General features: G+C 41.5%; 1 protein-coding gene across 1 annotated transcript; it reads right to left on the reverse strand.

The window, feature by feature from the left end:
- Positions 1 to 3,871: 3,871 nt before the first annotated feature.
- Positions 3,872 to 5,683, reverse strand: LOC109288686 (C2 calcium-dependent domain-containing protein 4C-like). Its single transcript, XM_019504367.1, has 2 exons — positions 5,584 to 5,683; positions 3,872 to 5,209 (listed from the first exon to the last, which is right to left on the reverse strand). The coding sequence occupies exon 2, from the start codon at positions 5,170 to 5,172 to the stop codon at positions 3,883 to 3,885; it is 1,290 nt and encodes a 429-aa protein (XP_019359912.1). The 5' UTR covers positions 5,173 to 5,209; positions 5,584 to 5,683; the 3' UTR covers positions 3,872 to 3,882.
- Between the last annotated feature and the right edge of the window lie 9,821 nt (positions 5,684 to 15,504).

Below are 15,504 nucleotides of genomic sequence, written 5' to 3' on the forward strand. Positions count from 1 at the left end.
CATCTTGACAGCATAACAAGGAATAGAGTAAAAAAATAAAATAAAATAGATAACAACTACAAAATGTTTCACTATGAATGGCTGCTTATTTAGCAGAGCAAAAAATTAGTTTTTCAGAAGTTAAGGTTTGGGGGGAAAGTGGTGGTGCACTTTCCAAGTTACCTGAAATGATAGGGTTTATCCAAGGGGAGAAAGAATGTGCCATAGGCTAAGTACAGACACTCAAAAAGCCAGAGGTTGAATAGATTAAATCTTTGCAGGTTAGACTAAGCTGTGTAGATTGAACCAATAAGTAAGTGAACAGATATTCGCTTTTGATTCTGGAAATGCAGCCATGTGCCAAAAGCAGGGGATGGGGGATGGGGGAAGGGTGGGGCAGGATGCTAAAGCACACCTCCCTGCTCAGTTGGGGCAGAGACAGGTTTTCAGGGCAGGTGCAAAGCATCCTGGGATGCTGGGGGACTGTGAGTTAACTTGACTCTGGAAGGGATCTGAGACAGAAGTTCAATAAACTGATTTAACCTAAATCTGTTAAGTGTCATACTACATCCATCCAGGTTTATCTTAAACTGGTTTTGGCTATTTTGAAAGTGATTTGTGGGCACTGAATTTGTGTTGTTACAGATTTGAACCGTTTTCCAATCACTTAGGGCAAGGCAGGCCAGTTAGGAAAAGCAGGGTCTTGTTACCACTTTGGTGCAATTGAACTATCCTACAGTCCTTTCTGATTCCAATAATTTGGCAAATTCCAACAAATAAATGTTTTGCCATCTCTTTCCACACAGTTCTTCATTTCTCTCATCCCTTTTCTGCTTCCTTTCCTTCTCCTCCTCTTATCTAGCTCAATCTTGCTGCAGTGTCTGAACCTAGAACAAACATTTGGACAATGCAGTCAACTACTCCATGGCCCAATCCAGAAGCTATTGATTTATTGCCCGTGAGCAGTTCTATAGCAATAATGCTTATTTATCTTCTGGAAAGTCCTTATAATTACTGTTGGTCTCCCCAGCAAACAATGTCTTTATTTCCCCTGTGACAAGCACTGTTTTCATTGTAAAATGTTTAGATCTGCTCCTCTAAAGAACTTAATTTATATCTATATCATTTCAACTTTGTATCCTAGCATGCATTTGTTTTACAAAGGGACAGCTAGTCCTCAGAATAAGGGATAAGAAAGTAGTTATGTATAATGAGCCTAAAGATGGACCTTGTGGGTGCAACCACGTGAGCATGAATGTTTGGTGCCCCAGCGACAAGTAGTGGCAGTGCATCTGGTCAAAAAAACCTGCACTTAAAAAAAAAAAAAAAAAAAAAAGCAGGGTCGTGCCATGTGGCGGCAGTGTGCACTGCCAGAAAATGGAGCCTGACCGGACACATATCCAGGGGTCAAAAAAACCCACAGAAAAAAAAAGTGGAGCAATACATGCAGAAGCAGTGCATGCTGCTCAAAAGTGGAGCCAGACTGCCCAGAGCTGTGATGCGACTGCCAGCCAGGTCCATGCAGCAGAATCATTGCTGCTGCAGCCCTGGGAGGCCTCCAGAACACCGAGTAAGGTTGCTAGGGCCTGCCCAGTGCTGGCCCCAGCCTCTCCTACCCCACCTGGGGTAACTTGCCACTCGCCAAAGTGTGCATGGTATGGGCATTCCCTGGGGGACAATGATGTGCTATTGCTGTTTGTCCCCAGGGAAACACATGTTCCTACTCATAGGGACCCACCCAAAAGGATAGATCATAATTTCATTTAATTTTAGTCCATTTGGTAAATGCTCTCAGCACATTCTCCTATGAAAGCTGTTTTTCTTCAGGGATGTCCATTATCACCAGACTTCAAGATGAGCTAAATCAAAACTTATCTTTGTGAATTTAATGGCTCTTATGGTCACACTAATTTCATTTGGGTTTCTTCCTCCAATAGCCCAAGGAAGTGCAAAGGGCATAGTTTAATTCTCTCAGCTAAATCTCAAAGCAGCAGTAAAAGCCCAATACTGTTTTATAGCAAAACAGAATCAACCCTCTCATAGCCCCCTTTTCACCCATGAACAGTATTGTAATTTGCAGTCAGTTATTTAAGGAATTATGTTAGAAACCAAACTGGGGTGGAAAAAAAAAAAAAGAGAGGAGCAAATGCTGCCACTGATATAAGTCTGAAACCTTTTATGTGCAGCTTTACTTCTATTCAATGAGCAAAGGAACAATTCCTCTTCCTGTACCATTGCTGAATGCTTCTCTTTACAAAACATGCAAGCAGAACATTTTATCTGTTTCAGACTGGGAGTTTGTGACTTAATGAAGGTCAAAAAGGCAGTTGGCAACCAACCTGGGAATCCAGGACAGGATTCCTGGATGTACTCCCATACTTCTTGCACAGAGCTATGTTTTCAGTTAGAGCGTTTGTTTCGAGCTGGTCACTGTCACTGGCTCCCTAAAGCTGATGAACAGAGAAGAGCTGAAGGTGGAAACAACTGGCCGATATACACCGTCCAGACTTTTTGTGCCACCTCTCTTCCAGATTTTATCTGTGATATTCATGAGTTTACTTACAACTGCTCTAGTAGTAGGAAAGTGTTCTGTTTTGTAGATAGGAAACAAACAAATATTTGAGGAGGGCAAGGTCACCCAGGAACCCCATAGTAGAACCAGGAATTCAGTCCCATTTCCAGATTCAGTCCAGAATCCCAAACCCAGATCCATAATCTATTCGATACCACCATCTCCCAACAAAGCATCACGTATTTTGCTTTATGATGTGATGCAACTACAACATTGCTTCAATATCATTGTTTTGCTGTTTCCTCTCCCCATTAATATTTCTATAGCAGATACTAGTTGTCACATCATTACTGCCAAACACCTTCAGTTGGAAGGCTCAGAGACAGCTCTGGACAAAGACTGATATGCTATAGTTAGTAATGGTCCTGTGCAGACCTACAGTGGGCTCTGTACTGTAGGTCAGTATTTGGAGTCTTAATAGCAGCCGCTTCCCTTCCAAGTGCTGAACAGGTTAGGACACTGGTCATCTGGTGGTTATTATATTAAACAACTGCTGCCTGTTCCATCAGCTACTAATCTCATTGATATGAATTCTGGGGAATGCATCTCTTTTAAGGGGTTCAGTTCCTAATGTTCTGCTTTGGGTTTCACAGTTCTCACTTTGCTATACAAAAGGACTGGGTTTTGAAGTCAAAACTTACAGCACAAGGCACAGTAAAATGTTTCCTTCTATAGAATTTAAGTCAGTGTAAAATATCAGTGCCAGATTTTTATTTTTAGGCTGGAGTTCCTGAAGTCCCAGAAGGCCCCAGGTTCTAAGGCTCTTTGGACTTGAGGCACCCCCTCCATCACTATTGTTAGTTGAGTGGCACTCAGTTTCAAGAACTAGTTGATCTTTTACAGTGTTTGCCTCCTTGCAGAGGTGGCAGGGAGTTGGGGTAGGTGATCAGCCAAGCAGGAACAAGCCTGAGCTTGAGCTCACCTCCCACACCTTGCAGCACGCTTCAGAGCATCAAGCAGCACTCCAGGGTTCTACAGTACAATCTTAGCTTTAGTGTTACACCCTTCTTTCTAAAGAGGAAAGGAAACCTTTTTCCAGGAAGATTTTTTTCACTTCCATCCATGCGTGATGGATAATACTTTCTCCAAAGCAATTTCTACAGAGTAGTAAATGCATCGAATGAGTGTAATTAACAACACTACCACGCAAAGCTAAGGCTTTGCAATCTAAGTGGTCAAGAAGAAAAATATTAGGGGCCTTGCAAGATAACACCAAAACAAAAAGCATCTCTTTAAAAATATTCTTTATTTAAAAAAAATAAAATAAAAAGCACTTTAAGAATACAAAAATAAATTATATGCACTTTTTAAAAAAAAAGTTATTTGGCATTTTATATAGATAAAATATTCATCAAACACAACTCACTTTCACCTAAGATGCAGTCTCTTTTCATATTACACCCTTTATTCATAGCTTTCATCCTCACAGAAAAGTTGTAAAGGTCATCCTCTGCAATGCCATCAAAGAAGAAGTCCTCATTAAAAATGGGATTCCTGCTTCTCTTTATGACAGTGCTTCTCTGCTTCTGAATCTTTCCAGGCACAAGGGAAAAGGTGATGCAGCAGTTTATATTTTTTGACTCCACAGATGCATCATATAAGCCTTCTGCATTAATCAGACGGATCCTAAGCCTTCGGTTTTCTGAACAATACTCAGCTGAAAGTCGCAACAGTCCTCCCCGATCCAGTAAGATGGTGCTCTCTCCAGCAAGCCTCTCTTTGCCACAGGTAAGGTCCAGTGGGAAGATAGGTGAACATGACAGACTGAAGCTCCGTGGAGCAAGCAGCCCCTCTGAACACCTCCTGGTAGCACTGGGACTGTTATCATTAGAGCTGCTCTCATCAGTTGATAGAGAGTTATTTCTTCCCAAGCTGGATTTGTTCTTTGCTTTCAATGCTCTGCACAACAGCCCCTCTTGGCTCCGAGCTTTGAGCAAGGGGCAGGATCTGGGAAAAGATCTACTAAGAAGTGGTGAGCTGAAAGGAGAAGAGTCAGTGGAAGAAGCAGTGTCACTGTCAAAAGTGCCTTGCTTGGGCAAGTACAGATGCTTAGGAGGCAGTCTGGCAGAGCCAATTGCAACAGGGCTGGAAACAGACCCTTTGCTGCTGTAAGTGTTGGCCCTCGGTCTAGGTAGCCTCAAGCTGGGAAGAGAACCACTGCCTGGGTCACTATGGAAGATGGACTCCTTCCTCCTGATGTGGGGACTCTCCAGTAAGGTACAGAATCCATAGGAAGTCTGGGTTTTGGGAAAGTGGGGCAAGGACAATGCTGCTTGGGACTGTGGGTCCGAATTGGTGTTTTCTTCCTCCAGAACTGGAATCTCCTCGGCACTTTCTACCTGGATGAGATGTGGCAAGAACCGGCTTGGGCTGCGATCAGCTCTGCCAGAGGGGCACAGACTGCAGTCTCCAGAGGGGCGTTGGTGCCAAGAGACATCAGGACCACCTGCAGGATTGGTCAGTCTGGGGGGGATGCAGAACTCGGGGATCTTGTCAGGGGTTAAAACATTGGGATAAGCAGCAGCACCTCCCCAGACTTTGTCTGGTGCTGCCTGTAAGAAAGGACTCTGTGAGTTTCCATTTATAGGTGATGCTCTGATCTTCTCCAGGACCCACATCATTGCAGCTGGGAGGCAGTCCGGAAAAAGGCAAGTTCACCTGAAAAACAGAAGCAGAGGCACATAAGGTGTCTCCCGAGCTGCTACAGCAAAACAGAGCCCTGACTAGCATTTTGGTCCCTTTTATTCCACAGCACAGCTACCAGCATCCCCAATTTGTGGGATCAGGATAGATTTCTCTTTCCACAGCATACACACAGCTCATCACCTCATAGTAAAAGCCTTTAACACAATAAGCCAACAGGATCCTACAAAAAAATCAAGTATTGTCCCACAGAAGTTAATTTGTTTCTAGCATTCAAAGTTTAAAGCCAGGCTAAACAGCTCTAGAGTCCTTATAGAAAGTCTCTCACTGTTTTACTGACAAGATTTCTGCTTGAACAGAGCTCACCGCACACACAGACATAATCCTACCTTTTTACATATAAGCCACTTAAAGATATTCTTTAGGAGCCTGTTAATCCCGGTCAGAGCAAAGCTGTTGCTGCTGCTTCAGTAGTTGGTAGAAAATGAGTCAGACAGTGCCTTTATAAGCAAGCCAGGCAGACTCCCACCCAATCGCACGGCCTGGGCAGCAGGAAGGGGGGAAAAGCCAACTCCTCCCTCTGGCTAAATTCCAAGCTCCTAAGAGGCTCCGGAAAGTCCAAGCTGAGCTCATAGCAGGCAGCATAGCTCATGCTGTCCTCCAGCTTGTTTGCCTGGCTCTCAAGTGGTAACAGCTGCTGCCTCGGGGTAGACACCTGAATCAAAGGAAGAGATAGGAGGGAGATAATTTCCTCCCAGACACTGAAGCGTAGGAGCAGGCAGCCTATCGAGTTGCTTTGCTAACCCCTAACACCCATACTCCTTTCAGGGTCTCTGGCTCCAGATTCATCTGTGTACAAAAAAACCCTTAGCTAAGCTCAGATATAAAGGGGGCTGTGCAAACTTGGCCCTGGGGCAAAGTCAGTTGGAGTCAGTAATTTGTTATACCCCAAATGAAGACAGCTGCATGCATTACTTGGTTCTAGCTTCAGACTGTGGACCTGGTTACATTCTTCAGTGTGTAAAGCTGTGTGCGCCGAGTAAAGCCCACTGCTCTCAGTTCACACAGGCATCAGGAAATAGTTTTCCTGAATGTCATGCATTTCGTATTGGACACTGTTCAATGCAATACAAACATTCTAAGCTAAAACCTTAATCAAAACCTATCACATTTTCCACATGAATCCATGAAAGAGGATCTCTCTTTGTTTCCACAGTGCCCCCTAATGATTTTGTAGGTTCATTTTTGCATTGGAAGCATTTTGGCTAGGGACAGAAGTTATACGCACTGGTATAAGTGATCAGAAACCAGTTCAGATCTGCAACACAACGAGGCTAGGGACAGAAGTTAAACATAAACTGGCATAAGTGATTGGAAACTCATTCAGATCTGTAACACAACAGTTCAGTGCACATAAACCACTTTCAAAATGACTGAAACTAATTTAAGATAAAACAGGATGGATGTGGTATAAAACTTAATTGATTTGGGTTAAATCTGTTTATTGAACTTCAGTGCCAGATCCCATCCACATTCAAGTTAACTTACAAACCCCCAACATCCCAGGATGCTTTGCACCTCCCCTGCAACACCTGCCCCCCACCCCCCTGCAGTCTGGACAGGCTAGCCATGGCCCAAGCTGTCTGCTCCAGCCAAGCAGGGAAAGATGTTCTAGCACCACCCTCTCCCCCAACCCCCGTCTTCTAGCCTAGGCCGCTTGCAGTCATGTGGCTGCATCTCCAAAATCAAAAGTGAATGTTTGTTCACTTGCTGATTGGTTCCATCATTGCAGTTTAGATTAACATTTGAAGATTGAATTGATTCAGCCTTAGGCTTTTTGCCTGTCTGCACTTAGCCCAGAAGTTCAGTACATATAAACCACTTTCAAAATGAGTGAAACTGGTTTAAGATAAACCTGGAAGGATGTAGTATGAGACTTAGCTGATTTAAGTTAAATCAGTTTATTGAACTTCTGTCTCAAATCCCCTTCAAATTCATGTTAACTCACCCCCAGCATCCCAGGATGCTTTGCACCTCCCCCAAAGGACCCTCCCAGGATGGGCAGGTTAGGCTTAGCCCAAGATGTCTGCTCCTATTAAGCAGGGATGTGTGCTTTCGTGCCCCCTAGCTTCTGGCCAGAGCCACTGCAGCCATGTGGCTGCATTTCCAGAATCAAAAGTGAATGTCTGTTCACTGGCTTATCAGTTCAATTTTGGCAGAGTAGACTAACCTGCAAAGATTGAATCAATTCAGTTTTGGGCTTTTTGACTGTCTGTACTTAGCCTTCAAGACAAAATGACAGAAAACAGCGTAATGCTTGTCATTGAGCCACCCCTGGTTTCTGTTTATCTACAGGAAAAGGTTGAGCCGGATGGAACAGTGATCCTACAATAGTGGAATATAAGTCAGCTGGTTAGTACTGCTTTCTGGTGTGCATCCAGGTGTTATCCTTCCCATCCTTACTTCCAAGACACATGGCTGTGTGCACATTTAAAAACATGTGAAGAGAAAGTTAACATTAGAAGCATCTTACTCAGACACATTTTCCAGTGTCCTGTGGGAAACCCACAAAATAAAAATTTGGGGGCTATCCCTTTTTTTCTTTCCCACGAACCAAAAATGTTGTTTTTACAAGTAGTGTCACAGACATATTTTCTGTCCACTTTTTCCCCTCATAAGTGTGGGCCTGGGATAAGCACAGTCTTTCAGATGATCATCGTAGTGAACTTTCTTTTCATCTGTATCTTGACAGAGACCAGCAGGGAAACAGAAGAAGTGAAACAAACAGGGAGCAATTTTTTATTCAGTCTTTGGGTAGACCAGGACCTAACCAAAATATCCCCACCCCCCAAGTATAGACCCAGAAGAGTTAGTCCATGGAGTCAGCCTCAGACACTGAAAGAGAGGGTGAAGTCTTTGAGGCAAATTTGTTAAATACGTGATTGAATTTGTAAGCCAGTAATTATTGCAATATGGGACAAATAGTTCCACTTCATTTTTGTTTTATCCTATTCAGTGAGGACCTAAACTAGCCCTAGACTTGCTTAGGCAGTCAAGTCTGTTACAGCTGCAAAAGCCAGAGCAATTCAGTCAGACCCACTACAAACACCCCCACCTACTACTCGTTCCAAGCTTTCTCTCACTTCTGCTAGTTTTTATATTTTTTTTCCTTAAAGGATTTCTGTAGCAATGTAGGTTTATTTTTTTTACACAGGATTTACCCTGGAGAAAAAGAGGAAAGCCAAGTCCAAACCAAAACCAAGAACACAGCTTCAGAGACAGCTGACCAGCAAGATGTCACTTGGTGACTGTAATAGGGGTTTTACTGGAAATACCACAGAACAATGCAAGTGTCCACAGAACGACTGTAATTGAAGATAGGGTTGTCCAACTTCTGAGTGGCGAAACATTGTAGAGCAGAGCTGGGTGGGCAACCCGCACCATGCTGTGTAGCAGTCACTCCCTTACTATGCTGAGCTAGTGCCCCTGCCTCTTGCATGCAGTGCTGTGTGGCCCTCACTGCACTGCCTGCCCCCTCCACTGTGGGGCAAACATAGCCCCACTACACCTTGCTGTGCTCCCACGCTGTGCTGAGTCCTCAGTCCTCCAAGTCACCCGGCTGCAGGCTCTCCTGACCAATCTCTATGTACACAGAGGATAAGGGTTGGGTATGGTTTTCCTCAGGGGTGAAGAAGTCTTGTTTTTCTAGTCCAGATGGGCAAGAGAGAAAAATATGTTGCTCTCTTCCTGCTAGCACCAGTCCCTATAGTTCCCCTAGAAACAAGTTGGGGGGCAGGCAGGGAAGAGAACCAGGTAATTCCACTACAAAGTCTAGATGAATAACTGAAAACTCAATAATTAATTTAGGGCAAATTCCTTCAAACTACATGACATATACTTCATATTTAAGTAGGCTACTCAAGAGAAAGGAGAAATAGTAACATAAAATAGTACAGATAAATGTAAATATCCATTTCTTCCTATAAATTTACTTTTAAGAAAGCTGCAGTCAAAAACAGAGCACCAAACATAATACACAGCTTCAACTGATGAAGAGTCACAGGCAACACAGGTGGGGCCTATCTATTCACAGAAACAACTATATGCCTCTTTAAGAAATCAGAGTTGCATAAACTCCTCTGTTGGCCCATTCATGCCTGATTAGTTTTCTTAGATATGGATAGGAAGAACTTAGCATCATAGACTATGCGTATCAGAGAAAAAGTGACCCAACAGCTAATTCCTTAATTGTAATCATTAAACTTTAAATTTAAAGGAATTTTTTTCTGTTTTGTAACTTGCAGGATTTTTCTGAGCTGGGGTGATAAGAGTAAACATTGGTAAAATCCCTTATATCTTGTCCTGTTTGTTTTCTTGAATAAATAAGCAACTCAGACTCCATAAAGACCATTTGGGGTGACAGATTTTATGTCCCAAGTGAGTGGAGATTAAGAGGATGCAAGTCTAAAATCCTAAAATAAGATGAGAATCCAAACTAGCATTAAGAAAATAGGGTCCAAATCTTACAAATGCTTAACAGGACTATTTACATGTGTCAAGGTAAGTACATGCTAAGTGTCTGTGCACCTCCCATGCAATAAGCACTCAAATGTAAGATTACCATAGGAGTAGGTAAGTGCCAAATGTAAGTTTCCTATAGGATTAGGTTGGCTGTCAGCATGCTCTCACCTACTCTCAACGATAGTATAAATACTTCTGGAAATTGCTTATCAGTTGTCCTGTGACCAGCTCATATTCCCAGGGTTTTTCTTTCTTAGAATTACAGTGGATTGTTAGTACCTGTTCTTACCTATTGTAACAGGTACTAACTTAATGTCCTGTAATCAGCACGACTGCACATTAGCACAGATGAACACTTTTTGTGTGTTGCTTAATGTGCATTGGACTAAAGTTACTGCACACTGGCACAGATGAATGCTTTTTGTGTGATGCTTAATGGACTAATCTACTGTGTGTTAGCACATTAGCATGTGCTATGCCAGCCACACTAATGCACGGTAGAATTAGTCCAATGGCCATTAAGCATCTTGTGTAGACACGTGCAGTGTCATCAAGGTTAATCCTTTTTCTAATTATTCCATTTGTCAAGGTCTTAACGTTCCTCCTATGTGAAATGGAATTTCTTTTGATCCCTATGGATGGTGCCTTTCAATTCTATACCATCAGCAGATTTTCTTTATAGTAGAAGTTCTGTTATCTGGCATCTTACAAGCCAGCATGCTCCACTAACTGGCATGCCAGCTTGTAAGATAAAGTGAAACTGGAAGTGCCCACCATAGCGCTTCTGGTTTCTCTGAGCCCCCATTGCTCGGGGCAAAGCAGCCTGCACTGCTGAGCCCCCATGACCCAGGGGCATAACATGCTGTGCAGGGCCCACCTCCCTGTCCCACGGGGCCCCATGAGAGGGGCGGTAATGCCGCGGGAGGGGCGGAGGGATGCCCCAGACACTGCATGAGAAGCGGCAGCCGGGGCCACTCAATTAACCGGCGTATTTTGTTATCCAGCATCCCCTAGGAATGGGGGATGCCAGAAAACAGAGCTTTTACTGTACCCTTTTTGTACCAATGTCACTAATGAAAATTTGAATAAGATCAGTTCTGGGACAAATCTTAGACGCATTTCACTAGAAGCCTTCCTTCAGACTGATATTTCCTTTTTCAGCACTATCCTTTAGCATCTCTCCTTTAGCCTGTGCCTTACCCACCTTACAATTCCTGTACTAATCTCCAGCTGCTACAGTAAAACTTACTTTGCACATGACACTACATTAAATGCCTTACTGAAGTCCAGGTAGGTAAGATCGAATGCATTTCCTTTGTCCAGAAAAATCAGTTATCTTCTCAAAGAAAGGTATCAGTTTGTTCTGGCAAAGCCTGCATTTGGGAAACCCAGATTGTATTTTATCTCATTTTCAATTTGCTGACATCTCTTTAAATTATTCTTTCCTTAAGGTTTGTTCAAAAGCAGTAGTTCTCAACCTTTTTAGATTCAAGACACCTCTCAAAAAATGGCAGCTCTTAGTTTATACTCTTGTCTACAGAAAAATAATAGACCAATTCTTCTGTTGCACAAGACTCAGAAAGAACACAAGTCAGAATGTTTTAACCGCATGGATAACTATTTAAAATCTCAGGTTTTATCTTGTGAATCACTTGTAGAAGTTTGCACACCTAACAGGGCTCATATTGTGTGGGACCCTGCAGCACCCTTAACAGGGTCCTAAAGCCTTGCTTATTATTGAGGTCAGACTAAGGGGGCTTTGGTTGACCGTGTCACTTTTTCACCTTCTTAAGTATAGGCACTACATTTCCTATTTCCTAGGTAGGATGCGTAGGAAATGAATAGCTCAATGTATTAATTAAAATCCTTGATACCAGGCTTGCACTTCCATGTACTAGTTCTTTCAGACTTCTCAGATAAGGATTAGCTGTTCCCTCCTGATTTCAGCTGATTAAGAACTCTGAGTTTTGCTTTCACCTTGGATACATTAATTTCCATTTCCATTCCCTTATTCTCTGTAGCCATACTGCTTTTCCCTCCAGGTCCACCTTGCCATCACCTTAATTCATCCTTTGCCAGCCCCATACCTGGCACTTAAAAAATGTTCATTAACCCCTATGCAATTTGCAGGATTGGGGCCTTCCTATGTAAATCCTACTTGGAGAAATCCCACTATACTTGACTTTTCATACATGTTCCTAACGGCTTCCTTTTAATATTATCATGACTTCATTTAATATCACAACCTTACATCAAAACCACTTATATACATTTAGCTCAGTTTCATTTTTTGCTTCTCACTGAACTTTCACAGCATAGACTATTTGAAGATACCCAAACCTATTACCATTACTTGACAAAGTGCACCACCTATTGGTAACTCTATGAAGGTAATCAGAAATTTTGACAGCCTATTCTGTATTGTTCATCCCTTCCCATTTTTATACAGACATGCACCGAACCTATGATTCTTTTACCAACATATTTAAATATTTCAATTTCACAGTTCAGTACTGTCCAAAATATATTCAAAGCGTACTAGTATTACTACAACCTTGGTATTATAACATATAGACGTCCAACATATAAACTTCAGGTATTTAAAATACAGTAAGTTTTATTTTTCAGAAAAATTACCTGGTTGATTTAGTGCTTTTAAGGCTCTGCCAGAATCTCCATTATGGGAATATTTTATTTTTAGTGCAACTGAACTGGTTTAGCTTTTGGTCTTATACTTTTGTTCTACAAACAAGTTCATGTCTCCTGAAAAAAATATTCTTTGGACTTGTCTGCATACAACAGTGCTCTGAGTACACCAGCAGTTAGTGGTACAGCCCCATTAGCATAGATCTGGTTGCAATGCTATAGATGTGCTTATACCAATATAGCTTCTCCCTCTGTGGAAAAGGGGAATAAAATATCTCCGCAGGAGGCACTGCACGTGGCCTTGTAATGATAGAAGAACTAGAGGACTTTGGAACTGGAAACAGGAGCCGAGCAGAGACTCTGCTAGTGGAATCGTCTCCACCTGGGGACTTGGAACCTCCCTTATGTTAACTGCTGCTATCCGAGGTGGTAGCCAAGAGGTAGTGGCCACTTTGTAAGCCTGAACTATTTTATCTCTGTTTGATTTGATTTGATTTGATTTGATATAAGAACTTTGGTAAAATATTATACCTCTAACCTGAATAAGCATACTGGTACACAAACTCTCTGTGGGGTATTGACTGGCTCAGTGAATCGGGAGTTTAAAGCAAAACTTGCACCTGGAGATTAATTCAGAAGACATGACCACTAAGTCATACTGTAGCTTTCTGAAAAATTACATAAGCCACTCTGTTCTTCAGGCTACAAAGCTTATATGCTGTCAGGGAATGTTTCAAATGTAATGACTGCAATGTACTGTACGGCTCTTTGATGAAGGGCCATATGGAAGTGATACTTCTCATATAAGTATTTTCATGCTGATCTTTGCTGTGCAAATCCAACATAATTATGCTGATCCTGAGTCTACTACCACTGAAGTCAATGAAAAAATATATTCAGTTCACTAATTTGGATGGATGAGGCTATTTAAGAAAAGTCAATCAACTCTTGCCTTAGTTGTTGTCTTTAGAAATGAAATGTTCATAGTTGGAAAGTAACTATTTCATGTTTTCTGTTTCCTAAACTCCAAAACTTTTTTTATTATTTTATGTTAAGCTTCCTTGCAGCAGATCTGAGTGCACTACAGATTTTAGGACCCTGAAATACCAAATCTCAGCTTGTAGCATGCCAGCTGCTTCAAATGGAGTTCTGTATCCAGTGCCAAAGGAGCTCAGATGTTAGTCATGTCTGTCATTTTATTTAGTTAAAAGAAAAAAAAGAAAAGAAATGCAATAAAAAACTAAATATCTAAATCTTTGATGTAGGCTAAAAAGATCATGTTACACCTGAAATAGCAGCTTTCCTATGCAGCCTGGGTCTTTCCTAGACCATATTTCTCAGAAGGGCACAGGGGCTGCTTCTAAGCACAGAAAGCCAGCATTGGGACCCTCTCTTACTTCAGCCAGCTTTGGATCAAGCTAAATCTACACAACTCAATTTGAAGTGAGTGGTATGTTGCAAATGACTAGATGGCTTTAGAAATGTTGTAGAGCAGGAATCATTCTTTAATATAGTAAACCCAGAACAAAACCAGACCCCTTGAATTATAAAGATAATTTTAAAAAAATCATCTAGTTGGGCACTGTCTACATTTAAAAATCCACCTAAACATACCTAATATACCACTAACTAAGGTTATTATTCTGATTCAATTTGCAGATGCAGATAATCCCTTACTCCTCATTCTCATCACCTTATGAATTGTAGCTTTACAGACAGACTCTAATGTAAACTAAGGTTTTACAGTTAGCTAGTTATGTGAAGGAGCCTCCAAATAAATGTTAATATGTATAAAGCAGACAGCAAAGTGATTTTTACTGTAAAGAAGAAGCAGGCCTTTCTTATAGTTGTTGCATTTAAGCAGGCAACCAGTGATGACAAATGTCCTTTCTAAAATCACTTTCTTTTTTATTCTAAACTGTATTATGTGGGGATTATTTTTCCTATTATTCCAGTCTTCCCCTTCCAACACGCACACTTTTAGACATCTGTCAGCTAACACAGCAGATTCTCAATTCATCTAATTTTGCTTTTCTGGCCATTTAGGCTGTTTAAATACATTGCCACTAGCGCATGAGAGACAATTTAGTACTGATTTCAACATAAAAGATAAATAAGAACCAAAAATGCCCCAATGTCTGCACACTTCAGTTACTGACTGTCATATTGCTAGGTATTTATCAACTTTTTTTTGCCTAGATACCATTTTAATTTGAGAAACAAGGAATTGCCTGTGGAAGTCTTCAAAACTTCCAGCAGGGAACCATTCAGGCATTTCTATCAAAAGTAAAAGCTGTTATAAAGAAAGAGGACAAATTGCTGGCAGCTACATTCACTGAACAGCAGAAAGGCTGTTATCTGGATGGCCATAATTAGAAAAAAAATTAAAACTAGACATCCAAAGTAACATATCACAAATTCAAATGAAAGTTCAGACCGGTCATCAAAATGGTGGCATGTTTTTTATAGTCTAGCATGCCCCAAATACCAGCAAATTCAAGATCTGTCAGACCAAAAGGATAAGCAAATTCCAAAGTCATGATGAATTCTCCTTGAAGTATGTCCAGTCATCACACATACAACTGCCAGGTATGTCAGCCACTCCCCTTCAACCAAGGAGAAATAGAGAACTGAAACCATGGAAGACTTTTCAAATATAGAATGTCTTGATGAACTGCACTCAGAAAATAAATGAAAGCCTGAGCCATCTATGAAAAATTTTGATATGCAGTGCGTTATATGCTTCCTGCTTGATATACCAGCCTATGGGATCTTGTCATAAATCTCATTATGTCCAATGAAACTAAAAATAATTACATGCCAGGAACACCTACGTGAAAAGTTGTTATTGAAAACTGGAAACCTCCAAAATTTGGTTTTAATTCCTATAGAAAACAAAAACGAGGTACTCACACACTGCAGAGCAAAACCTACAGTTTCTCAGTTTGAACCAGTTTGTTCCTGCAATTTGGAACTACAAATATGGGTCTCTGAGATCTGTAAAATCACACTTGGTTCAGATCCGGTAGGGCTGGAACATTGTTGTAGCCATGATAGTGGTGGAAATATGCGAGACGCCAGCTATTTTTGGCGAACTCTTTCATTGGACTGGCTGCATAGTTGGGAAAGACGGTAGACAAGCT

The sequence above is a fragment of the Gavialis gangeticus genome, unplaced genomic scaffold (genome assembly GCF_001723915.1).
Source record: "Gavialis gangeticus isolate Ggan-Ray unplaced genomic scaffold, GavGan_comp1, whole genome shotgun sequence".
Classification (NCBI taxonomy): Eukaryota; Metazoa; Chordata; order Crocodylia; family Gavialidae; genus Gavialis; species Gavialis gangeticus.

What these genes read in the sequence shown, in the direction of transcription:
- LOC109288686 (XM_019504367.1), bottom strand. Translation starts at nt 5,172, where the DNA reads ATGATGTGGGTCCTGGAGAAGATCAGAGCATCACCTATAAATGGAAAC.